This window comes from Alexandromys fortis, unplaced genomic scaffold, assembly GCF_014885135.2.
Source record: "Alexandromys fortis isolate MF-2015 unplaced genomic scaffold, M_Fortis_MF-2015_v1.1 scaffold_1, whole genome shotgun sequence".
In the NCBI taxonomy this organism is placed as follows: Eukaryota; Metazoa; Chordata; class Mammalia; order Rodentia; family Cricetidae; genus Alexandromys; species Alexandromys fortis.
In genome coordinates this window covers 12330715-12357720 of record NW_026067927.1, presented here as the reverse complement: position 1 = coordinate 12357720, position 27006 = coordinate 12330715, and the positions used below count along the sequence as shown (strand labels likewise).

The window sequence follows — 27006 nt, the reverse complement described above, 5'->3', positions numbered from 1 at the left end:
GAAGAGATGGAAAGAAAACTTCCTTTTGCAAGTTGAAGTACGAGGTAGGGCTCAGTCACTCCCGTGGCACCTCTTGTCCTCTTCTTCCGTCTCCCATTTAAAACATTTTTAGACAAACCCTTTTGTAGATTTGACCGTCACTAGAAAGTAATCACTTTTCATTCCTTCACAGCTTATAAAACGCCAGGGAGGAAGTATTTTAAGGTTTACAGGCCTGAGGGCTATAGCTCAGTAGGTAGAATGCTTGCCTAGATTGCATGACGCTCTGGGTTCCATTCCCAGCACTGTAGAAACTGGGATTGTTGGTGCATGTCTGTGATCCCAACACTCTGGAGGTGGAAGCAGGAGCATCAGGAGTTTAGACCATCCTGAGCTAGCTAGAGATTTTTGAGACCCTGTCTCAAAAAAATAAATAAAAACATTTAAAGTTTTATTAGTGTGTAGATGGCAGCTTCCTATTGTATTACCATAGGATTATTTTGCATTTTTAAGTGGGTTGTCTAATCCAAGGGAATAGAGTTTAAATAATTAACTAGAATCTGAAACAGAGAAGTTAGTAATCAACTATTTGCCAGTCCATTGCCTTAACTACTAAGTTACCTCATTAGTAGAAATACTTGGAAAGGAGCTGGCGAGATGGCTCAGTAACTAAGAGTGTGCACTGTTCTCCCAGAGGTCCTGAGTTCCCAGTACCCATGTGAGGCAGCTCACAACCACTTGTAACCCCATTTCCAGGAACTCTGACTCCATAGGCAACTACATACATGTTCACAGACATGTTCATATGCACATAATCAAAATAATGTCTTTAGACCAAGTGGTGATGGTGTACACCTTTAATCCCAGCACTTGGGAAGCAGAGGCAGGCAGATTTCTGTGAGTTCAAGACCAGCCTGGTCTACAGAACTAGTTCTAGGACAGCCAAGGCTACGCTAAGAAACTCTGACTTAACCCCCCCCCCAAAAAAAATAATAAAAATAATAAAACAAAAATTTAAGGAAATATTTGGATATAAGGAGTTTTCTCAGTGTTTTATTTCATTCTTGCTAGATTACTGGTACCAACAGCAGTCCTATGTCTGAGCTGCATTGCCCCTACCCATTTTAACTTCTGCATGTTTAATGCCTTATCCCGCAGGGATCGTGCCATGGTCTCACTGAAGCCTGTCAAACTATGCATATGATTTGCATCTATAATCATTCTTTCTCTGGTAGCCCATATGATGCAGCACTAAGGTGCCGTGAAACAAAGTCAGGACTCCTTGCTCACTCACTCACTGTGGTGCAGGGTCACCTCTTGGTTATATTACCTTACAAAAGAGGATGATGGGATGAATGGAAATGCAGTGGATCAACAGCCGTAGGGAGAAGAGTGGGCCCTGACATGTAGATCCAGTGGGGGAATCCAACCAAGGAGTACCCAGCATTCCTGCCCAGTGACTGCTGTGACTGCCTGCCTGACAAGCCCCATCAAGACAGCACAACGTTAGCCGTCACGCTCCATAGTGCCCTCCCTGCACAACAATACATGGTTTCAGAAGGCAGTTTACCAGTCCTCTCCTGGTTAGGAAATCACAAGTGTTTAGTCTTGAAACTAAGAAGGAAGGGAGCAGTTAATTGATGCTTTCGAAAATAGGAGGTGGGGAATCCTTTGTTCTCTTCAGCCTAAAATAAGTAGGCTCCCGGCCCTTCACCTAGACCGTTTAGTGGAAATTCTGTGTGTCCATGAACTGAAGGTCCCTGCTCCCATTGTGCCCCACTGTTTATGTTGTTTTCAAGACTTGAGTACTGCTTCTCTCCTACCATGCCTTATAAAGTTAAACAAAGAAGTATGAAGATTATGAGGACCTTGAAATGTCAGAGATATGGAGTAGTCCCTTGGCCACATTCGTGCCCTTTGTTTTAGAGCGGAAGTTCCTGCCGTTCTTAATGGGGAGCCAAATAAATGTCTGTGTGGCAGGAGAAAGAACCTTCTGCCTGGGAACTGGAGTCCGCTATTGAGAGTCACGCCTTTCCGTAGCTGGTGACCTGGGAGCAACCTCTTTTCAAGTTTATCATTTGTGACACAAAGCTTTTCCCACCTACCTCAAAATCGAAGTTCTTCAACAAGGTAATGGGCATACTGGCCTCTCGCAGCTGAAGCGGTTTCCGTGCACACAGCATTGGTGGCAGGCCTCCACTGCACCTCTGTGCTCCACATGGTCCTCACATTTATCAGCAGCGGGGTGGAAAGGAAAGGAGAATGAAATCGGAAAAGAAGTGATTTCCTGTGAGCATTCAAGGCCAAAAAGTAATTGTTAATAGATCAAAATTTGCCCATGTTTTTTTAAATGATGAATTCTGTCAAAAGTTAATTGCGTTTAAATTGTTTAATTTTCTAAATGGCTTTTAAAGAGGAAATCCTGCCTGTTAGATATGCCATGTTGGGCTGAGTTTCTTGTGACCTTGACAGAATTGCATTCTGTTGACGCTGGGGACACAGCAAGTCAGTTTATTCAGTTCACGGTAGCGAGGACAGAAGCAGCAGGTGACAGATCATGTCTTATCACATCTCCTGTTGGCTGCTTTGGATCAACAGGAGCGTGGCCCTGCTGGAGTCACCACCCTGGGGATTTTCTAACTCCTGAGCTCGTGGGAATCAAACTGCGGAAAAGGTCTCCCTTTCTGAAGTTACCTAGTGATGTGAAACACACATGTTTTTATTATTTTACCCTGTGAGACGGGCAGGTTCAAGGTGGGGTAACTCTTTTCCACTTTCTTTTCACTATGTGCTTAGTTTTTCACCTACTAAAGTAATTTCTTTTTGAGAAGTTGTTTAAATGCCTCCCTAATTTCCGTGGGCATGTAGCTGTTTTGTTTCTTAGTGAGGATATTGCTTTCTTGCCGGGAAGAAAAGGAGCTGTAGATAGCCACATGTTGTTACTATTTCCTGAAGTAAAGCCTCATAGAGCTAGACTGTGACAGATGGGCTAAGCAGGACCTACCCAGGTTTTGCCGTGTTCACCTCCCTGAGCTGTTTGGACATGCCCGAGGGAAAGATGGCACCTCTCCAGCTTCAGTTTCCCAGGTATCTCAGTCTGTAGCCGATGTCTGTGGGGAGTATTTCCTGAAAGTGGGGGTGGGAAATACGTTCTTCATAAAACTGTAAGACAAAATGCATATTGTTAAGAAGATGAGGACACTTGTGTGTTGGGGGCACTTGTGTGTGCCTTGTCCAGACAAAAGATCTGGAAAGGTCTTAAAGTCTGGTGACTCAAAATTCAGCTGAAGCAATGAGGGCATCTCATCTAGGCGAGGGGGATGGATGGAATGATTGTGCTGTTTTTGCTGAAGCAGACACTAAGAAACGATAGTGAATGTCTTAGGGCCCAGAGGGTTTTTTTTTTTAACAATTAAATGAGTTGTCATATGGATATGAAATACACTCAGCATATAAACCTATCCTCCCAAGCTGCTAAGGGAAATAGTGGGTCTTTGTTTTCTGGGTTTTTTTTTTCCATTTTGTTTTGTTTTGTTTTTTAAGTAAGTTGGTAGGTGTCTAAAGATGACATCTTCTTTGGAAGTGTGTGTGTGTGTGTGTGTGTGTGTGTGTGTGTGTGAGAGAGAGAGAGAGAGAGAGAGAGAGAGAGAGAGAGAGAGAGAATGTACAAATGTAAGAATCATGCTGAATACTAAGATATTGACTCAGTTAAAATTTTCCTTAAAAAAAAGGAAAATTCCTGAGTTTAAGTTTTTCTTTTATTGGACATTGGTTATAAAGATAACTTGGAAGCTGCTTTACCAATGTGTGATGGAGTCGAGATAAAGACCTTTAAGAGGCTAGAGAGGTGGCGCCACACATAAGAGTGCTTGCTGCTCTTGCAGCGAACACAATTTAGCTTGCAGCAACCACCTGGGTGGTTCACAGCTACCTGTATCTCAAAATCCAGGGATCCATCATGCTCTTCTGGACTCCAGGGCGCATATATGAACACACAGACACTCTTGTACATATAATTTTAAAATAGTAAAAATAAATCTTTAAAAATTAATGTAAGAATTATTAAATCCCTTAGTTTTGGCAGGTTTACTTTTTCTGGGTTTTGTATTGTTAGCTGTAAAACTGACACAGACGTACTCAAGGTTAAAAAGTGATTAGTTTGAGATCATGGCCTCAGAGTGGTTTTGGCTGCAGGTAATAGAAACTAGCATCAACGAACTTCATAAGCAGTCTACCTATGATACAAAGTCTAGCTGGGTAATTCCTTGGTTCAGTGACATCATCCAAGGCCAGGTTCTTTCATCTTTCTGCTCTGCCACCTTTGCCTTTCAAGCCTTATCCTTTAGTTTCTTGTGTCCTCGAGACCATATAGTCAAAATATCCTCGTATGCATCTTCTGTCTTCCAGAATGTTTCCCTTCAAAATTTATTGTCCAGAACTGAGCGGATGCCCTTGCCTAAGCCAGTTAACACTGTGCCCACCGTGATTCACTCAAACCAATGGAGACTGTGCACGGAGTCCACAGGAACAGTAAAAACTAGGTACCTGGACAAAATTAGAGTGTTATTTCCAAGGAAGAATAGAAGCATATCAACAAAATACACATAACAGCATTGGACACATTGAAACATCCAAATTGAGAATGCCTAATATAGATTCTTTTAATACAGTGCCTATATTCAATTGTAGCTCTGAAAGCTATGTTCTTTTGTTTGTTTGTTTTTTGAGACAGGGTTCCTTTGTGTCGTCCTGGCTGTCCTGGAACTTACTCTGTAGTTCGAACTCACAGAGATCCATTTACCTCTGTCTCCAGAGTGCTGGGATCAAAGATGTGTGCCACCACTGCCCAGCTGAATGTGTGCATTCGTTTTGTCCTCTATAGAAACCTGGTCAGGGTGAATTCTACCTCAAGACTGGAATACATGCAGTCTTGAGACCCCAGTCACATGGCATGGTAGAGGCAAGAGAGAGAAAGATTAGTGAGTACCAACTACAGCCCCAGAAATTCCCTTACTAAGACCAAATTTGAGCAAAGTTCTGACAGATCTGGTGTATGTAAAATAAGGTGATAAATGGCCCCAGAGCAAACTGACTGGGTTCAGTGCAGTCTTGAGATGCTGACCCACAGAGACTTCTGGTTCTGAGACATAGGTAGAGATGGGTTGGTGGAGAGTGCACTTGAGATGGTTGCTCGTTTGGAAAGGAATTAGGAAACTCAGGAAAGGACAGCAGTAAGTCAAAGTCAGCAGCTACACTATAGCTTTGTTAATGTACTGAGCATGCTCTTGACTTAGGTGGAAGGTAAGTATAAACAACCGTATGACTCCTATGAATGTAATACGAGTACTGCCTATCAATCTGCTACTGTGGTTGATGACAAGAGTATGGCTTCTGAATTCACTCTCTTCTTCACTTTGCTCCTAGATCCTCGTGTAGTTTCCCTTCAAGTCTTTTCATCTGAGAGCTTTTGATGAGCTCTTACCCTGGCTCTCTCTCAAGAACCCCTCTTTTCTATGCTTCTTCATGGGGTTGGTTTCTGCTGGAAATTTTATTTTTTTATTGTATTATTTAAGATTTTAATTTTATTTTTAAATATGTAGGTATGAATTTTATTTTTAAATATGTAGGTATGTGCACAAGAATGCAGGTACACACAGAGGCCAGAAAAAAGTGTTGGACCCCTACACACACACCTGAGAAGTGGAATTACTGGCAGTTGTGAACCACCTGATGTGGGTGCTGGGATCTGAACCCAGGTCCTTTGGAAGAGCAACAGTACATACTGGGCCATCTCTCCAGCCCTGTCCATACTATATTATTTAAGAACATAGTTATGATATTGTTGGTACCCACTTAGGATTTGCTGCATCAGGGCTGCGAATGTGGGTCCGTGGCAGAGTGCTTCTCTGGCATGTGTGAGGCCTTACTTCAATTATCAGCACTCCTTGTGCCCCCACATCCTTCCTCCAAGAAAGATTTTCAGGTTGAATTGCTGAGACACTTCTTAAGTATTTTTTTTCAATTTTTATCTAATTTTTTGTTCCTTCTTTTATTGGATAATGAGAGCTATGTTCTGTTTTCCTTTTTTGACTGAGCTACCAGAAATTACTAAACTTTGAACTCACTTGCAATAACCATGCTTAGCTTGAGGTGTCTGCATTCCTCATTTACTACAGAGCGATAAAATTTTTTTTTTTAATTTTTGAGACAGGGTTTCTTCGTAGCTTTTGGTTCCTGTCCTGGAACTAGCTCTTGTAGACCAGGCTGGCCTCGAACTCACAGAGATCCGCCTGCCTCTGCCTCCCGAGTGCTGGGATTTTTTTACTCTTTTTTTTTGCGATAAAATATTTATTTAGGACTGCAGATGTAGCTCAGTTGCTAGGAAGGTTGCTGAGCATGCATGAAGTCCTGGGCTTGATCTTCAGCACTGCATAAAGCAGGCATGGTAGTACATTTCTATAATTCTAGCACTTGAAAGGAAGGCACAGGAGGATCAGAAGTTCAAGATTATTCTCAACTATTAGAGAGTTTGAGGCCAACCTGAGCCTGTCTCAAACCTGTCTCAAAAAAAGTTATTTTAGTGATGCCTGATTTCAGTATCAGCTGTTGTCAGTTGTCTCAGATTCTGATTGTATCAAATGAACAATGAGTGAGTGAACTGATTAATTGGTAACAGAGGGAAATGCCACCCACACCAGGAACCATGTTGTTAGAATGAGTGAGACGGTATTGGCTCAGAGTTGGAGAGGTTAAGAGATGGTTAATAGGAGCACTGCTGCTCTTCCAGAGACCTGAGTTCAATTTCCAGAACCCACTTGGTGGCTAACAACCATCTCTAACTCCAGTTCCAGAGGATGTGATGCCCTCTTTTGGCCTCCTGGGCATTAAATACACATCCATACAGACAAAATGTACAGATATCCATACAGACAAAATATTCCTACTCATAAAATAAAATGCTGCTGCTGATGGTGGTGATGATGGTGGTGATGGTGATGGTGGTGATGATGGTGGTGATGATGGTGGTGATGGTGATGGTGGTGATGATGGTGATGATGATGATGGTGGTGGTGATGGTGATGATGATGGTGGTGATGATGGTGATGGTGATGGTGGTGATGATGGTGATGGTGGTGACGATGGTGATGATGGTGACGATGGTGGTGGTCATGGTTTTGATGCTGATGCTGCTGATGGTGATGAAGATGATGTTTTTGTTCTTAGTAGAAAAGAAACTGAGTCAAATTACTGATCAGAGCATCTCCATGGCACCACATTGTCAGTTTTCTCTTCTGTTTTGTTTTCAGTTAGGCAATGAGCGTCATTAAGAGTCTGTTTTTGTAAATGTAATTGGTCTCAGTACCTAAGACAGTGCCTGAAATGTATGCTTAATAAATATTTTATAAATTAATAAATTAGGCTGGGTGTGTAATTTCATGGTAGAGCACATGACTAGAATGCACAAGGCTCTGATTTTGATCTCCAGCACTGCAAAAATTAAGGGATCAGTAATGGTGGCACAGGCTCTGTACTTCCAGCACTTGGCAGGTAGAAGCAGAAGGATCAGGAGGTCAAGACCAGTCTTTGTTATATGGCAATACTGAAACCAGCCTGAACTATGTGAGACTATCTCAAAAACCAAAATTAATAATAATGACAGTGGGCTGGAAAGATGGCTCTGTAGTTAAGAATGCCTGCTTCTCTTCTAACAGTTGCCAGCACCCACATCAGGTAGTTCACAACCACATGGAACTCCAGCTCCAGGGGATCTGATCCCCTTCTTCTGCCCTCATACATGGCATACATATATAGCCATTATTTTGAGGCCAGCTTGTGCTACATCGTGAGTTCCAGATCAACTGGAACTACAGGAAAACCCTATCTATAATAGTAATAACAAGAGACTAAGAAATAATCAATTAACTTAGAATGTATTTTTTTACCATTTATTTTGATTTTAAGTCTGTTATTAACAACTAATTTGGTTCTCTTATGCTTATTCTTTTTATCCTGCAATTTCTCTCCCTTCTGTATTTCCAGACCTCTTTTATTTTCTTGTGCCCTCCTTCTTGACAAGGAACCTACTTCCTTTAACTGCACAAACTCATACCGCAGGGCTTATGAATGTTGCCCCCTCTTCTTTCCTGGGACTGTTAGCTCTCGTGTCCCTTTCGCTAAACAAAATTATTCACAAACCTATAGATTTATAACCAGAAGGATCATCTTGTCTCATGGGCTCATCTCTACTCTGTCTAAAGAGGGGAGGTTTATTGTCCAAGGTCACATTATTGTTTAGAGCAGAGACCAAACTCGAACCCAGCCCTGGATCTATATTACACTCTGCAGAATGAGCAAGCCTCTTCTCAACTCCAGAGAAGCAGAGCACTATGGGAAAAGTAGAAGAGCATATCTTCTTTTTCGTTGCAAATATCTTAAATGTAGTATGTTATAGGACTTAAATGTCAAATAGCCCAAGTTTGAACACTTTTTTTTTTAAGTCTCATGTGTCCAACTTGCTCTGTAGTTGAGGATCACCTTTAACTTTTGTTCTTCCTGCCCCTTGAGTGCTGGGATTACAGGTCTCCACCACACTGAGTTTTAGCCAGTGCTAGGGATTCAACCGAGAGCAATATGCATGCTAGGCAAGCACTTTACCCGCCGAGCTCCATCTCCAGCCCTGAGTGTGTACCGATTTTCTATGCTGAAAATATACTGGCTGAGTCATCCCCGGGTCCATGTTGATGTCCACAGGGCAGAGAGAGACACAGAACTGCATGGAGTGTGTCAGGACCACAGTTGTCAGCACTTGTTTGCACCCACCGTTTAACCTTTGACTTCTTATAGGCTAAAGATGATGCTTTGTTAATTTTCATATCTAAATAACATTAGCATATCTAACAGAGAGAAGTCTTAGCATGGAGCCCAGTCTGCCTTGAAGCTGACTGTGGAGTTCAAGCTGATTTTGAACACGAGAACTTTCTTCAGCTTCCCAAGTGTTGTATTACAGGCATGAGCCACCATGCCCAGCTCTGAGCATGACTCTTAGTGGTTATATATGCCCACTGCAGAGTAAGGCACCATGCAGTGTGCCATGTTAAATCGCTAGTCCTTCACTAAAGAGCTGAAATGTTAAAGGATTTTGATGGTTTTTTGTTTTTTTTCTACAGGGGACATGGTCTCAAAATACCGGGAGCCTTTGCTCCACACATTCCTGAGGGGAGCGAAAGATCCAGATGCTGCACACAGGGCCAGCAGCTTAGCCAACCTGGGAGAGCTGTGCCAGCGCCTGGACTTCCTGCTGGGCCCTGTGGTTCATGAGGTACCTACCGTATGCTGACTCTGTCCCCAGAGTTTGATTTGTTGAGACTGTGATAAAGTGTGGGCTCCTGAGTCAGGAGATCAACCTGTAGTCCTTTTCTATCTGCTACTGCATCCCTCTGAAACGGGACAAGTCTGTCATTTAACCTCTGTAGGCTGTCCTATCATCCTCCCCTTCCTCAACTTAGTTCACTTTTGAATTTTATTTACTTATTTTAAAATAGTATACAAAATAATAAGTTTCATTATGAGATTTCATGCGTACTTTGTTGTTTTTAATCCACTGCCCCTACCCCTCTCCCTAATCCCCTTCCTCGCTCCTTCATTTGTCTCCTTGTATTTCATATCATGTGTATCTGCTGCTCCCCCTTTTTGCTTTTTGTTCTTCTTCTACTTTTTAATCTTCTGAACCCTCCCCAAGACTTTCGTTTCTACCTTTCAGGATCCCTCTTCTAGTTTCATGATTTCTACAGAGAGAGAGAGAGAGAGAGAGAGAGAGAGAGAGAGAGAGAGAGAGAGAGAGAGAGAGAAATAAACATGCATGGCTGCACATACATGAACATGTATACACTACGGCCATGGGTGCACATACATGAACATGCACACACACATGAATGGACACATATAAATAAAATATTTGATCAAAGGTGAGAGAAAACAGGTAGTATTTGTCTTTTTAAATGTGAGATATTTCCCTTAAGATAATTTTCAGTTCAACTCATTTTTTTGCAAATGTTATGATTTCATCTTTCTTTTCTCACTATATATATGTAACTCATTTCCTTTTTCTCTGTCTCTGTCTCTCTCTCCCTCTCTCCCTTTCTTTTCGAGACAGGGTTTACTATATGTAGTCCTGGCTGTCCTGGAACTTGCTCTGTAGACCAGACTAACCTCAAATTCACAGAGATCCACTTTCCTCTGTCTCCTGAATGCTGGTATTAAAGGCATGTGCCACCCTGGCCCAGCTCATTCATCTCTTGATGGACATCTAGGCTGGATCTGCTTCCTAGCTGTAGTGGATAGCACAGCAATAAATATATATGTCCTAATAGCTCTGTGGTAGAACATAGAGTCCTTTGGGGATCATATTAATTATTGATTCCCTATTAATCTATATGTTTGATGTAATGATTTGTTGCCTTTAATTTCCCTGTTTACTTCATACTCATATTGAAAGATGTCTTCCAGATTGAGCATCCCTCTAAAATCCAAAATTATCCAAGATGGGCTGGAGAGATGGCTCAGAGGTTGAGAGCGTTGCCTGCTCTTCCAGAGGTCCTGAGTTCAGTTCCCAGCGACCACATGGTGGCTCACAAGCATCTGTAATGGGGTCTGGTGCCCTCTTCTGGCCTGCAGGCATACACACAGACAGAATATTATATACATAATAAATAAATAAATAAATAAATAAATAAATAAATAAATAAATAAATAAATAAATAAATAAAAACAAAATTATCCAAGATGATCTAAAATCCAAAATGCTAATAACAGTATAATGTCACAGTTGGAAATTTTTCTAGACCACAAAACTTGGTACAATTTCATAAAATTACATAAAATTACATAAAATGTTATATAGGGCCAGGTGGTGGCAGAACACACCTTTAATTCCAGCACTTAGGAGGCAGAGGCAGGCAGATTTCTGAGTCTGAGGCCAGCCTGGTCTACAGAGTGAGTTCCAGGACAGCCAGGGCTAGACAGAAAAACCCTATCTCAGGTAGGAAAAAGGGTTGTATAGAATTAACCTTCTGGCTAGGTATCTAAAATTTATGTGAAATATAATTAAATTGCATATTTGGATAACATTATGTATATGTAAATTTTACACAAAAAAAATTTGAACTCCACAACAGTTTGGTCCCAAGCATTTCAGAAGAGATGTTCTCAACCTGTCATTAGAATCTAAGTTCCAGGTTCCTCACACTTGCTTAAAAACAACTAATAAATTGCTACAAAGACCCTGATGCGGCTGACACATTTGAAGAAACTTTGAGGATGAGCTAGACTGACCTTTTTTCATTCTCTGGTCATCTGTGAGTCATTTCTATTTACCAAAAAATCTTAGGCAAATCTAGCATTGATCTTCCTTGGTCACACAGGCCAGGCCGAGTTGCTCAGCTCAGAGCTGCCAGTAGCCATACCTTTGTAACAGAATGAGGCCGGATAGAAGAGTCCTGCGCATTGACATCACTGAACCCAAACCTGAACACCAGCTTGCTTTCTCAGCCTCTAGACTCTTCCCTTTCTCTTCATGGAAACCACAGCATATAGAAGACTGAGATAACACAGGTTTATAGCACTTAAGAAGTGCCAGATTTTGTTGAATTTTGTCACTGTCTTAGGGGTTTTGTTTGTTTGTTTGGTTGGTTTTTTTTTTGTTTTGTTTTTTTTTTTTTTTTTTGGTTTTTCGAGACAGGGTTTCTCTGTGGCTTTGGAGCCTGTCCTGGAACTAGCTCTTGTAGACCAGGCTGGCCTCGAACTCACAGAGATCCGCCTGCCTCTGCCTCCCGAGTGCTGGGATTAAAGGCCCGCTGTCTTAGGGTTTTTATTGCTGTGAAGAGACACCATGACCACGGCAACTCATAAACAAAACATTTAATTGGGTGGCGGCTTACAGTTTCAGAAGTTCAGTCCATTATCATCATGGCAGGGAACATGGTGGTGTGCAGGAACACATGATGCTGGAGCTGAGAGTCCTACATCTTGACTCAGAGGCAACAGGAAGTTGACTGAGACACTGGGCAGTATTTTGGGCATAGGAAACCTCAAAGCCTGCCCCCACAGTGACATACTTCCTCCAACAAGGCCATATCCACTCCAACAAAGCAGATTTTTCTGTTGAGTGACATTTGAGCAAAGATGTAAGGAAAGAGGTGATCCATGTACCTGGAGGACAACATTCCAGGTGGGTTGTTGCTGGAGAGAGGAGTGTGAGAGAAAGAACAGTAGGAGCCAGCGTTGGAAAAGTAGTGGCCAGTCCACATAGGGCTTACAAAGTCGGTGGGGTTTTCTTTTGTGTGAGATGAGAAAACAGCAGAAGAAATGCAATGGTGTAATTTATTCCAAATTGCTGAGACATTTTTATTAGCTCTTCAGCGTCTAATGAAGGTTCTGATCCTGGAGTCTGGGAGGTCCCTAGCCTCAAGTGCTGATAGAGAAGGAACCTTAACTTGAGAGACTGCTCTGCAGCCTGACATGTCAGTAGAGTCTACAATGGACAGGTCAGATGATTCACTAGACCAAGCACAGGGCTCACACAGAGCTGGGACTCTGTATTAGAGAAGTAATGTTGATAAGTGTTAGGAAGGCAGAAGAAATGCAGGTTCATAATCCACTTTGTTAGAAAGTTGAACTAGCCGGGCGATGGTGGTGCACGCCTTTAATCCCAGCACTTGGGAGGCAGAAGCAGGCGGATTTCTGTGAGTTCGAGACCAGCCTGGTCTACAAGAGCTAGTTCCAGGACAGGCTCCAAAGCCACAGAGAAACCCTGTCTCGAAAAACAAAAAACAAAAACAAAAAGAGAGAGAGAGAGAGAGAGAGAGAGAGAGAGAGAGAGAGAGAGAGAGAGAGAAAGTTGAACTAGCCATCAAACACTCCTCTGATGCTCTTTGCTCTGGGGACATTCGCCCCTCTAGCTGTGGCATCTGAAGAGAACTGTCCTAATGTGTGAGTGGTCCAGATTGGGAACACTTCTGTAGTTTATATGGTGTTGGCTGAGGGGGGAGAAAGTATAGGTCCAGCTCTTCCCCTTCTCTTCCTACTGGGAATTCAAGTTTTTCTTCTTTGTTGGTGTCAAGATTTAGCCTGTTTAGAGTACATTATCATTTTTTCCACAACTTCTTGTTCATGTTAAGCACTATGTTACTTGAAACCAAATCTTGATAGGCTTTCATCTTTATCACTGTGTGAAGTATTGTGATTTAAGTCAGTGTAGGAAGAGGCCTGTCCTCAATCCAGGAAATAAGATGTGTCCCAGGTAACAAGGACATGGAAGAGCCTACTTTAATGACTGCCCAAAACTCCACACACTTGAGCTCTGAGGCAGGTACAGAGTCACTGTTCTATTAGTTACTTTCCTATTGCTGTGATAAAACATGACAAAGGCAACCTATATATGAAGGAGCTTATTCAGGCTTACAATTCTGGGGGGCTGGAGTCCATGATGGTGGTGTGAAGGCAGGAACAGGAAGCTGAAGGCATACATCTTTCTTCCTTTTTTGTTTTGTTTTTGTCTTTGTTTTGTTGTTATTGTTTGTAGGGGCATTGTCTCTCTATGTAACCCTAGTTGTCCTGGAGTTCCCTGTGTAGACCAAGCTGACCTCAAACTCACAGAGATCTGCCTGTCTCTGCCTCCTGAGTGCTGAGATCAAAGGCATGTGTCACCACGTCTAGCAAGGCTCACTGTTTAAACCATAACCATAAAATGAAGAGAGCAACCTAGAAATGATGCAAGGAAAAAACTCAAAGCCTGCCCCTTTTAATGTACCTCCTCCATCAAGGTCACAGCTCCTGAGCTTCCCCAAACAGCGCTATCAACTGGGGACCAAGTGTTGAAATGCCAGAGCCTGTGGGGACATTCTCATTCAAAGCAGCACATGCTCTGAGTTGATCACAGGCTTTTCCACCATCAGTGCAGTTGCATATGCAACAAAGTACCTGCAGTGAGACTCCACTGATGCTTTGGGGAACCCTGAAGGAGCTCAAGTAACCATCACGGTTTATTTCCAGTAGGTTAAATGAGTAAGCTGAGCTCATAATAACCATTGCTTTTTTTTTCTTTTTTTTTTTTTTCGAGACAGGGTTTCTCTGTGGCTTTGGAGCCTGTCCTGGCACTAGTTGTGTAGACCAGGCTGGTCTCGAACTCACAGAGATCCGCCTACCTCTGCCTCCCGAGTGCTGGGATTAAAGGCGTGCGTCACCATCGCCCGGCTAACCATTGCTTTATAGTTCTCCAGTAGATCCAGTTTCAGACATGTGAGCACAGCAACTGGATTTTAACAAATGAAGCTTCAGGGAAAGGGAGAAAGGGACACTGGAACACTGAGGTCATGGCTTCTTGATGCACACCTCAACTCTAGTAGCTTCTCTCCTGGGGCTTTCCAAAGTGCTTATTGGTAATCTTGCCATTTTATTGTCATTATTTACATAGTCTTCCTTATACAGGTGTGTGCCAGCTGTTTGGGGGTGATGATCTTCCTTATTTCTGTGGCTCCTATGAAATGTTCAGTTTCTCAAACTGGCCACTAATGTTTCCAAAGCAGCCATCATCTTCCCTTCTGTATGACTTTCAGAAGGGAAAATGGCTTCCATGATTCTGCCTGTGAAGAGGAAGCCTTCAGCAAGCAGTATCACTCATTAGGATAGGTGCATTGACCTTCAGGGCAAGTGTCCCAAATTAATCCAAAGTGGATTTCTGTCCTATGGGAAAGCTTAGAAATGGAAACTAGGAATATTATAAATTAGTAAAGACCTTACATCATGTCTGTGGTTCACCAAGGCTTTTAGAGATGGAAGGCAATGTTGAGTCTGTCCTTGGAAAGGTGAGAGACTAGCCCTGGAGTGTTAGGAAAATGGAAGGTAACAGCCTTGCCAGCTCCCCACTTCTAGAGTTAGGCAGAAATCCATGGTACCAGCTTTCAGGAAAGCAGTGTATGAGCTAGGCACAAGTGCTTGACCTGAGCAGGAGGATGTTCTGACCTTTAGATGACATATACAAGGCCATACAAAAATTCTACTGCCTTGAATTCCTTATGTAGAATGTGGTCCTCATGGCAGAGGTGTAGAGAAAGGTTCATTGGCCTCTTCTGATCTTAGGCCTCTTCCTGATTGTCCTGGACAACTACTTGCACAGTTTTTTCCACTGTACCTTCAAGATATAGCATAGGGATTGAAGAATTAACTTTGAAGAGAAAAGCCCTTCTCCAAACAGGATTCTTCTCCCTAGATATCCAAATTATAGCTTAACTATCAGAACCAGGCTTGTACTGAGAGGCGCAGGGGGGCAGAACAGTGGAGGCAAAAGCAGGCACCAGCAGGGTTTTGAAGGGGAAACCTTGGTCTCCAAAACTGGAATCCTGCATCCAACGCTAAACCTTGAGAGGCACAGGGGCAGTCACTCAGACCTCTGCTTGTGATGTTGCTGTGGGCTGGCTTCCTATGTTATGAAACCAAATAAGAAAAACTTTCGTGTGTCTGGAAAGACTACAACCTTAGCTATAACTTGTTTCTCTGTCTTCAGTTCCTACCTTGTAAATACTAAGCTTGAAAGTGAAGGTAGCTATTATATTGTTGCCTCCTTGGAGGTGGCCCAAGGAATTCCTAACTAAAATGCTTCTGCCTGCCGTTAATGCCAGGGGCATGGAAGCTGCCCCTGCTGGCCTTAGGGTTGGGGGTCCCAGGTCCAAAGCAGAGAAGCAGCTTCCTAGATCTTACTGAACAGCAGTTCCCCCATGGGTTGCAGTTTCTGGGATTTTTCTTCCTTTTCAAACTGCAAGTGTGTCTATTAGATGCTTAACTTGATGGAATGCCAGCGCATCACAGATGCAATTATATTTCAGAACAAGCCTCCTTCTTCTAATCTCTCTGCCATCACTGATTAATTAGGTACTTTGAACTCTGCCCAACTGTTTGAAAGCTGTGAAAAATACAACCTGCATAGTTAAAATTTCTACACAAGCCTGTTTCCTCATTGTGCCTGTATTCCCCATCCTTTGAACATAATAAGTATTTATACATGTTTTCTAGTACACGGTCTGGCTATTTTCTTATCATGGCTAGAATTCTCTCCACTGTTGGCCAAGAAATACAAGCACACAATGAAAACCTAATAGCAAAACTATGTGAGAAACCAATTGAATAATTTAGACATACTTGCAGCTTGTTACTGCCATGTGACACACAAAAGTTATGTTTTTCCTTTTAAGCCTTGCCTGAATGCCTCAGAAAGGCATCTTGTTAATGGTGTCTCCTTATAGACCTTTTAGAGTATCTTTGTGCTTGTGAGGAGCAGTGGTAGGATATCTGGCGCAGGATTTAGAATCTCTCTCTGTGTTTCTTTCCTTCCCCTCCCCTCCTCCTCTTCCTCTGTGTGTACCAGTTTCTAACTCAGGTCCTCAAGCTTGCACAACAGCAGTTTACCTGCAGCGCCATCCCCAGCCTTGCACTGTCTCATTTTTATCACGTGTAATTATTAGCTGTGTGTATGGCACTATGTTTTATTTTAGTGCAGGGGGTCAAGGGACAGTTTTTAGGGATCTGGCTCTCCTTCCCCTTTATAACACTTCAGAGATAGAGCTTGGGGCACCAGGCTTGTGTAGCTCACACCTGTCCCCTCTGAGCCATCTCACTGGCCCACATGACACCATGTTTGCAAGTAATTTCTAGTCCTTCTTTTCTGAGATGGAATTGTCTTTGAAAGTGCCTGAGTGCTGAAAGATCCGGTCTACAAAGGAAGAGACGCAGGCAGAGCACCTCTGAAACTGGCCATGCTGTCTTCGTAGAACGGACACTAGGTTTGAAGGACTGGGTGGACATGCAGAGGGAGATGAGTGTCTCTCTCCTCATAGCCCTGTGCTCAGACTGTCATTAATGGCATACCCGTCGCATGGTAGCCCAGGAACTCCGAAGCTGATTAGCTGAGCCTCATGGTCCTCAGGCCCTAGAAACTGCTCTGGCCCATCTGTCCTTCCTCTGATGGAAAGTTCCTGAAGATAAGCACATAATACCTTTCTCCAATTTTAGGGAATACTTGCATTTGGCCTTGCCTTTTTTGAAAACATATTCTGTAGACATCTTTGCCTTCCCACTCCTTGGTTCCACCCCTGAATTTCAAACCAGATTTTGACCTTTTCCAGAAACAGTTGGCTGTATCAGGACCTCTACCACTGATCTCACCTTCTTCATTGAGCATGAGAAAACTAAGCCACCCCTTTCTAAGCCAGCTTGCTCTTAGGTAGTGTGTAATTGAGATGAACGCAGTTGAAAGACTACGGTAGTTATGCAATCCTGGCTCCTATTGACTTCTTCCCTCACCCTCCTAGGTGACAGCCTGCCTGATTGCTGTAGCTAAGTCCGACAATGATGTTCAGGTGCGCAGAGCCGCGATCCATGTGGTTGTGCTGCTGCTGCGGGGACTCAGCCAGAAAGCAACTGAGGTAAGCCAGCTTCACACACACACACACACACACACACACACACACACACACACACACACCNCCCCCACACCCACCCACCCCCCCCCCCCCCCCCCCCCCCCCCCACCCCCCCCCCCCCCCCCCCCCCCCCCACCCCCCCCCCCACCCCCACCCCCCCCTGCCGTGCATCTTCCCTTCCTTGTGTTATTCTGGACCCAGTCTTCCTTGTATAGGTTCAGCTTAAACGTCTTTCTTAGATTTGAGTTGAGGTTTTCATAGCAAGAAAATGGTATGACTTGCATCTCCAGTAAGAGTCTCTATGAGGCATTAGCAGCACAGTAGCTGCTGCGGGAAAACCACGCGTGTTTACAGAGGCTGTGAGTCCTGGCAGTCTCAGGGCAGGCTCCACAGTGAGCTAGCTGGAGCGCATTCACCCTGCTCTGCAGCCTGAGCTCTGGTGGCTTGTCTTTCTGACCCACTTCACTGTTCATGCTTAGGGATGGAAGGCTTCATTTAAGAGACTTCTTTCCAGCTCTGAGTTGTGGCGTAAATTATACTTTCTTCTTTCCTTCAAGTGGTTTGGTTGGACCTCTCCCCATTGTATGGCCAATACAGGAAGAAAGTTTATGAATCGAAATGTGTGCTGAGAGTGAATGAACTCAAAATGAGTTTCCCTCTTGCTTCTAATGGAACCACCTCCCCAACTGCTTTCAGATTAGAGTCTGCATTAATAATTCACTTGCTGGCACCCACAGACTGATCTGCGGCTCGCACATCAGTATTTAACCAAACCTCCGGGAAGCCATTGTGAGAGTGATTGTTCTGTCACAGAGAGGCTTATTCATGCCTGTGTTTCACCGTATCAGGTCACCAACACCTGTTTGTACATGTAGGCACTCTTAGTTATCCCCTTCCGACCTTGACAGCCTCGCTGTCTCCATAAATGCCTACTTGTTGTCGTTCAGCCTGGCAGCTGGTTTCCAAACGGCCACTTCCCTGTCTGCCACCCTCGGCTGCTCTTCTCTGCCTTCACATGTGCCTTGCCTAGGGTAAGGTTGGGTTTGCATGGGCTCATGTGGCATGAACGTGTTCACCTGCAAGTTAGAAAAGCTTGATTGTGGTGGGCTCGTCAAGTGAGGATTTGTTTTTATCAAATCACAAGAACTGTGTGTTTCTTAGTAACTTAGCTATAGAAAGGCCAGTGTTTCTTGGATTGTCACGGCCCATTGTCTCCTAGTAGCAGTGTGGCTGCAGTAGGCATGGCCCCTAGAACTGATTAAATGGGAAATAAAGAAGGTGAGAGAAAAACAATTGTAGGCATTTTGCATCCTGTGGGGGGGTGGGCAGTTTTCTACCATCACCCCCCTCAGCTTACTTTGTTTCAGTCATTGCTCACCTAACCACCCCCACGGTAAGGTGTCTCCATGCTGCATTTAGCCTGCGCATTTCTGCTTGAAACAAAATCAAAGTTTAGTTAGCGAGGACGATGGCAGGAAATGAATACTGGGGCTGTGACTAATAGTGACACAAAGGAAGTGGGAAGAGTGGCCGAGCTGACTCACAAGAGCTTTTCTCTGGGAAGAATTGTGCAGTGATGGAGTTCTCACCTAGTCTGTCTGGCGATAAGACAGGGACATGTGCACATAACTGATGGTTCCTAGAATTAAATGAATTGCTGTAGTATACATGCAGCTTTTGTTCAGAACCTGCTGTACAAACAAGAATTAAGAAACTTCTGTACTTTCCATCTTTGTTAAGATCTACAGGACTGAGGTGCAGATGGTCTGACACTTGCCTGGCGCTCAGCACAGGAAAAGCCTGGGTTCCATCCTCTGCCACTCAAGAAAATAACTTAGGCTAAGCATACTGCTGTATACGTATAATCCCAGCATTTAGGAGGCAAGGCGGGTGGATCATGAGCTCAAGGCCAGCCTGGGCTACACAGTGAGATCCTATCTCAAACAACAACAAATCTATGATGCTTCTAGTAAATACATCGTGGTCCTTGTGTTGTTCTTGTTGCAGTTTTTTTTCTTTTTGGAATTGGAGTTGAACCTAGTAGAGCTTTACTCATTCTAGCTTGCGCTGAGCTGGGTCCCGAGTCAGTATCACTGTTTATGTAATCCTTAACAACTGGGAAGATTGAGTAGGGAATACAAGGATTCTATATTAAAATCTTCTACCAGTCTAAAAGTATTTAGTAATAAAAGATGATCTAAGAGGTTGGAGAAATGGCGCAGCGGTTAACAGCATATGTTGTTGTTGTTTTTTAAAGAAAGATTTATTTATTTATTTATTTATTATATATACAGTCTTCTGTCTGCATGTATGCCTGCACTCCAGAAGAGGACCCAGATCTCATTATAGATGGTTGGGAGCCACCATATGGTTTGCTGGGAATTGAACTCAGGACCTCCAGAAGAGCAGACAGTGCTCTTAACCGCTAAGCCATCTCTTCAGTTCCAGCATATGTTATTCTTGCAGAGGGCCCAAGTTTAATTCCCAGCACCCCCACATCAGGCAGCTCACAACTGCCTGAAACTCTAGCTTCAGCAGATCTGACATATCTCTTACCTCCTCAGGCCCATGCACAGAGATGCACGTGTGCATGCAAATAAATAGATAATAAATAATAAAATATATTTAAGAATATAAGTTGCAACTTTTTTGTTTGTTTTTTCAAGATAAGGTATCTCTGTGTATCTTTGGAGCCTTTCCTGGAACTCGCTTTGAGGACCATGCTGGCCTCAAACTCAGAGATCTGCCTGCCTCTACCTCCAGAGTGCTGGGAGTAAAGGCATGTGCTACCATCGCCCAGCCCAAGTTACAACCTTTTAAAGAAAAATCTAAGCTCAGTATGGTGTTGTACCCTTGAAATCCCCAAATTTGAGATCTGGAGGCAGGAGAGTCACAAGTTCAGCTCTGTCTGCTACAGAACAGGTGCTCCTGGGTTGCACAGATAAAACAAAACAAAGCCATAAAACTTTGGACATGGGGTGTAGCTCACTTGTAGACCGCAATAAGTTTGACCCCAATATCAAAAGAGGAAAAATTCTTATGAAGTATGAGTAATGCTATGCACACATGTACATATGCAATAAAAGAGAATTGTGTGTGCGTGTGTGAATTAGAGAACAATGAAAGCTGAAGCAGGAACTCTAAAAGCTGGGTGTGCTGTTGTGTGCTTGTAATCTCAGCACTCGGGTTGGGAGCAGGAGGATCAGGTTAACCCTGGCTTCATAATAACCAAGTTCAAGACTAACATGGGCTACTGGAGGGCCCGGGGAAGAGGAGGAAAGAAAAAGAAAAGAAACGTTATCTAAGTGCCTCACATCTGCGTATAGCTAATGAAAGCAGCACTGTTTGCCTCACCAAACAGGAATTAACCTGTGGCCTTGAAGATCTCTGTCACTTTTAAAAAGTGGTGTCAACAGAAAATGCCTCTCCTGTTGTTCACACCTCAGGGCCACACTCACTGAAACTTACAAATTGTGCTTACTCAGTGGGTGAAGGAAGGAAATGGGATGGATGGATGCCTAACTCCCCCGCTGCATCCTTGAGACCAGGTGTGTTAAATCTTGTCACCGTGGTTGTGATTATAACTGGGGCCACCGTAATGAGGAGTGGAGAGAACTGCTCAGCTTACACTGACATTTCTCTTGAGAGCTGTTTTGCCCCCAGGAACAGATGAAGTGAAAATGCTGCTCTGTTGATGAAGTTTTCCTTTCTGTCCTGCTAATCCCCATCTCTCCAGCTAAAGGTAGCCAAAAGATAGTGCTGGGTTTCATCTGCTGCTTGTGGGTGTCCGGCCCAGGATCTCTGTGGTTACAGCAACTGGCCAGGGAGGTAGGGAGATGGATTGAGAATAAGAGGGAAACCATCTCTGCCTCTAATTGATGAGGTAATTTTTAGTTCATTCAAAAGTAGCCAGAGTGTTTAGTGGCAGTCAAAACAAAATCTGCACTCACTCTCTTACTGAAGAGAAAAGGTCTCTTTTTTTGATTTAGCTTTAGACCCCTATGTGCCTAATATATAGCATAACAGTTAAGAAGCCAGAAGTTACCTTCTTTAAACTCCTATCTACCTCACGCTGACTGAAAAGCAAATTTACTAGTAATAACCAGGAGAGGAGGCATGGCATGTTCTGACCTGTAGCGTGTTGCTTTCAGAGTTAAGAACAAGCCTCTCAACACAGAACCGTGAGCTAAGCAGCATAATAAAGACGGTGCAGCATAGCTACCACCTCTTCCCAGCTTGACCTCTGCCCAGTGACTCACTTATCCTATGTATTAGAAGTGTTTAGATGTACATATTCATAAGTTTGGTCCTGAGACAATAACTAAGGAGTAGAAATTGAAGGCCGTCCTGTGAAGCTGGCACTCCTTCACATAGCAGCCATCCAGCCAGTACAGAGAACTGCTCCCTGAGAGAGGGAGAACAGGCTGGTTCTTATGAGGCATGCAGGCTTAGGGGACCATCATGGGCAGAGGATTTCTGTTTCCTTGGCTTTCACTGTAGGGACAGATTGACGAGTTATTTGACGAGGCATGTGATACTGTAGGGACCTTAGAAAAGAAGTCTTTATAGCTAACACTAGAAGGTGGAATCTAGTGCTTGTGTTTTAGATTCACCTGGTACTAGTCTGTCTAGGCCAAGTAGAGACTGTGGTGTGACTTAACACTGACAAAAACAGATTCGCGTTAAAAAATAGAGACAGATCAAATGGAAAATTTCTTGTTGGCAGAAATTTCTGTCCTTAAGCCACTCCCAAGAAACCACTCAGACACTCAATATTAATTATAAATGCTTGACCAATAGCTCAGGCTTGTTACTAGTTAACTCTTTGTTTTTGTTTTTTTGAGACAGGGTTTCTCTGTAGCTTTGGAGCCTGTCCTGGAACTAGATCAGGTTGGCCTTGAACTCAGAGATCTGCTGCCTCTGCTTCCCAAGTACTGGGATTAAAGGTAGTATGCCATCGTGCCTAGCTAAACATTGCTTTTAATGTGTGGGAACAAACATTTGAAAATTGTGCTTCTGGTCTGATTGGCTCCTTAAATTCAGAAAATTAAGTCAGGCTTGAAAGAAAGCAGAATAAAACAAATGGCTCAATATACACAGTCATCATTCTTGTCTCAGTGACTTTTCTATTGCTATAATAAAATACTATCATCAACACAATTTATAAAATAAAACATTTAATTTGGGGCTCACCATTCCAGAGGGTTTCCATCATGGTGGGGAGCATGGTAGCAAACATGGTGCTGAAGCAGTGATCCAAAAGCACAAGGCAGAGAGAGTTAACTGGGAATGACATGGGCTTTTAATGCCTCAAAGCCCACTCCTAGTGAGACACCTCCTCCAAGGCCACACCTCAACAGTTCTATCAATGGGAGCCAAATACTCAAATATATGAGTCTATGGGCCATTCTCATTTGAACCAACACAACAACCTTCTGACAGCTTGCTCAGAGAAGCCATGAGTTAGATGTTGCCACGTTTTGAATCTCTAGGCAATCGTTTAGAAGTCACTTAAGCCAGTTGGTGGCGGCCCAGCACTCGGGAGGCAGAGGCAGGCAGATCTCTGTGAGTTTGAGGTCAGCCTGGTCTACAGAGTGAGTTCCCTGGAGCTCCAAAGCTACAGAGAAAACCTGTCTTGAACCCCTCCCCCCAAAAAAAGAAGTCACTTAAAATTCTGTCAGTGTGAGCAATTAGACCCATGACTGTTGTCCGTTTTTATTCATTACTAGTGCAGTTATTTGCTTTAAGATAATGTTTTCAGGAGGCTAGAGTTATGGCTTAGGGTCTGACAAGCATGAAGACCAGAGTTTAAGACAGTCAGGGCTACACAGAGAAACCCTGTCTCGAAAACAGTGTTTAGTCAGCAATTGGTGCCTGTTTTTTCAAGGTCTCATCATCTGCCAGACATGAGGTGCGTGTGTGGGATTGCAGCTATGAAGTCATAGCCCCAGACCCTTGAGCTAAAGAGAGTAAAGTGAGGTCCCCTTCAGTCTTGAAGAGCATGTTTCGGGGGTACATTTGTCCAAGGATCTGAGCCAGGAGGCTGAGAGAACAGGGATAAAGGGTGTCAGGAGTGGGAAGGTGTCAGGTCAAGCACAGACACAACCCAAGCAAAGTTGGCAACTTAAGAAAGGCCAGGCAAGGACAAGCCAGGTGGGGACAGGCTTCTAGAAGGCCACTGCTGCTGGCACAGAAAGAGGTCCAGTGAGTGTGTGCTGCTCCTCACAGCTTGTATTCCATTCTCACACAATGTCTTAAATCCATATAATTCATATATTATAAAATTTACTCTTAAAGAATTCATCACTTTCGTATATTTGTAAGGCATGCAGCCATCACTACCATTCATTTCCAGAACATTTTCATCATCACAAAATAAAGCCCCTTGTCTCTGCTGGGCTGCTAAGACTAACCTTGAATTTCTGGTCCTCCTGCTTCCACTTTCCAAGTGCTAAGGGATTACAGGCATGTACTACCATGCCTGTTTTAGTTAATTAATTAATTAGACAATCTTCCAAACTGAGCTATGTAAAAGTAAAAGGATGCTATTAGTAATTTGCCAGAATACCGAGGTAAAGCTGTGCTTTCCTGGGAAAATCAGAACTATGACTCCAAGATTTGTCCAACTGCTTTCTAGCATCAGATCTTGTGTGACCGTTGTTACCATATTAGTTCTCTTTGTTCTAGGTAGTGCCACTTAAAACAAAAACAAAAAACACCCTTACTGTCATCTCAGTGGGGTTTCAAGAGGAACATGTGCACTTTAGTTCCAAGAGGTATGAAGGACAGACATAACTATACTCAGAATTTTGTTTGGATTAAAATAATAAACACCTAGCATAAACTAACTGAAGCAAAGGGACTTTAAATTTTTCTTTTTTAAAAAATTTACTTTATGTGTGGGGATGTTTTGCCTGCATGTATATCTGTGCATTCTGGTACTCACAGAGACCAGAAGGAGGGATTAGATCCCTTGGAATTGGATTAGCTGATTGTGAGCCACCATGTAGATGCTGGGAACTGAACTTGGGTCCTCTGCAAGAGCAGCCATGTTCTTAACCACCAAGACACCTCTCCAGCCCTGCAAAGGGATCTTTTAGTCTATTGTGCTCATAAAAGGAGGGCTGAGCCAGATGGTGCCAGGAATCAGACCCAGACTGATTCCTGACTGCACCTCATGTCTGCTCCTCTTACCTTTGCTCTTCCTAGTGAGGCAATGTCACTGCTCACAGGCCCAGTGGGACAGCTGTCCAGTACACGGTACTTACAGCACCAACACCAGATCCTGTTCTGACCTAAAGGCAAACATTACAGAGGAGAGACTTGATATCCCAACTAAGATCGAATGGCCATCCCCCGTTTGCATGGGCTAAGTGGGGCGTGGGATATCTGATCTATATAAAATCAGGTTCAAGTTCAACCTCCTGTGAGAGGTTAGTGCTGAGGACATGAGTGGAGCCATAGATTCCTCAACAGTGACAAATCTGTATGGCATGGATGGTGGATTTGAGAAGCAATGGTACAAAGGTTAGGCTTCAGCACCTCACTGCAACCACTGAATTAGAAATTCTTAGCCTCTTCTAGTGCTAAAGTAGGTGGCAGTTTGAAACCCTAACACTGAAAATGTCTCCCTTCCTTCTCCTCCACATCCCCATTTACATGGATCCCCATGTGGAAGACCTGGCTTTGATGTCTGAATACTTCCGTTTCCATAGAAAGCCTTTTCCTCATCCTTCTCATTCTAATCCAAAAGGCCCAAGAAGACTCTCTTGAGAAGTGGAAGAAACCTTAGAGATAATTTACATACCACAAAGATGTCCATTGGCATAGTAACCTCTTGAGTTGCTCCTTTGAAATAATGTCAAAGTTTGGGAAGTACTGTAGCCAGTGGGGGACTGTCCTAGAGATTCAGTTCATGTTGGCCTAGTAAGGAGCCTGAGAAGTTCTGTAGCAAAGAGACTAACACTTTCTTAAATTCATTTACTAAGGACTCTTTGCCATCTTAAGTGGCCAAGTAATACTGCTCCATGGAACAGCCTTTGGGAAGGAAACCAGACATCTCCTTTTGTGAATGAAGAAAGTAAGGCTTGTAGAGAGACTGTAGTTAATAGTTTTCCAAAGCTAATGCCAGGAAGCAGCGGCACTGGTTTCCTGTTGCCTCTGGCAATTGACCTTGGCCAAAAGCTAGTGAAAGTCTAGCATCTTCCCCTCTTCCTTGTGTCTAATTCAGTTGTCATCAGAAACAAGATTTATCATGTATCCAGGGTTCCTTACGTGACATCGTTAAGGTGAGTCAGTATGCAAAAGAAGAACCAGGCTTAGGGCTGAGGAGATGACTTAGTGGGTAAAAGTGCCTGCTGCTCAGGTGAGAAGACCTATGTTAGAATCCTCAGACCCAAGCCAGACAGATGCGGTGGCGCATGCCTTTAATCCCAGCACTCGGAAGGCAGAGGAAGGTGAATCTCTGAGTCCACGACTAGCCTGATCTACAGAGTGCATTCCAAGACAGTAAGGGCTACTCAGAGAAACCCCAGGGGCGGGGGGAGGAAGAATCCTCAGACCCAACTTAAAAGCATGACAGATAAGTGTTTGGAATCTCAGTGATCACAGGCAGATAGGGGCGTGGGTCATCAACCTGCATACTCAGCAAAAAATCAACAGAGACCCTATTCAAATGAGTAGAAGGCAAGGACCTTCACCAAGGTCATCTTCTGACCTCTACATAACATTTGTATGCACATACCAGAATCAGGTTTGAAAAAATCCATTCTATCAGCCTTTCTCTAGATTAGACCAATGTATTTTGTATTTTTATTAGAACAGATTGTTACAGCATACTCTTTTTTTTTTGGTTTTTCGAGACAGGGTTTCTCTGTGGCTTTGGAGCCTGTCCTGGAACTAGCTCTGTAGACCAGGCTGGTCTCGAACTCACAGAGATCCGCCTGCCTCTGCCTCCCGAGTGCTGGGATTAAAGGCGTGCGCCACCCGCCACCATCGCCCAGCCAACAGCATACTCTTAAGGTATTGCCTGTGCCCTGCTAAATAGCAGGTATAGCTTCTTATGTTGTGGGCATATTTCTCTTTTTTTTTTCTTTTTCTTTTTTCCTTTTTGTTTTCTTTTTCAGTTTTTTTTTTAAGATTCATTTATTTATTATGTACACAGTGTTCAGCCTCCATGTATGCCTGCAGGCCAGAAGAGGGTGCCAGATCTCATTACAGATGGTTGTGAGCCACCATGTGGGTTGCTGGGAATTGAACTCAGGACCTCCAGAAGAGCAGTCAATGCTCTTAACCTCTGAGCCATCTCTCCAGACCCTCCTTTTTGTTTTTTTGAGACAGGGTTTCTCTGTAGCTTTGGGGCCTGTTCTGAAACTAGCTCTTGTAGACCATGCTGGCCTCGAACTCACAGAGATCCACTTTCCTCTACCTCCCAAGTGCTGGGGTTAAAGGCGTGTGCCACCACCGCCTGACTACGGGCATATTTCTAAGCTAATACAATGATCCAACCTCAATATAGAAAAGAAATAACAGGATAATAATTCATAATAAGACGTGC

At 43.5% G+C, this 27006-nt stretch overlaps 1 protein-coding gene across 1 annotated transcript in view; it reads left to right on the top strand.

The window, feature by feature from the left end:
• Tango6 (transport and golgi organization 6 homolog) overlaps positions 1 to 27006 on the top strand; it is a 159178-nt gene that overhangs the window by 116532 nt on the left and 15640 nt on the right. Inside the window, exons 16-17 of the mRNA XM_050144150.1 lie at positions 9147 to 9298; positions 17340 to 17453. Coding sequence (XP_050000107.1) covers positions 9147 to 9298; positions 17340 to 17453 — 266 coding nt within the window. The remainder of the gene's footprint in view (positions 1 to 9146; positions 9299 to 17339; positions 17454 to 27006) is intronic.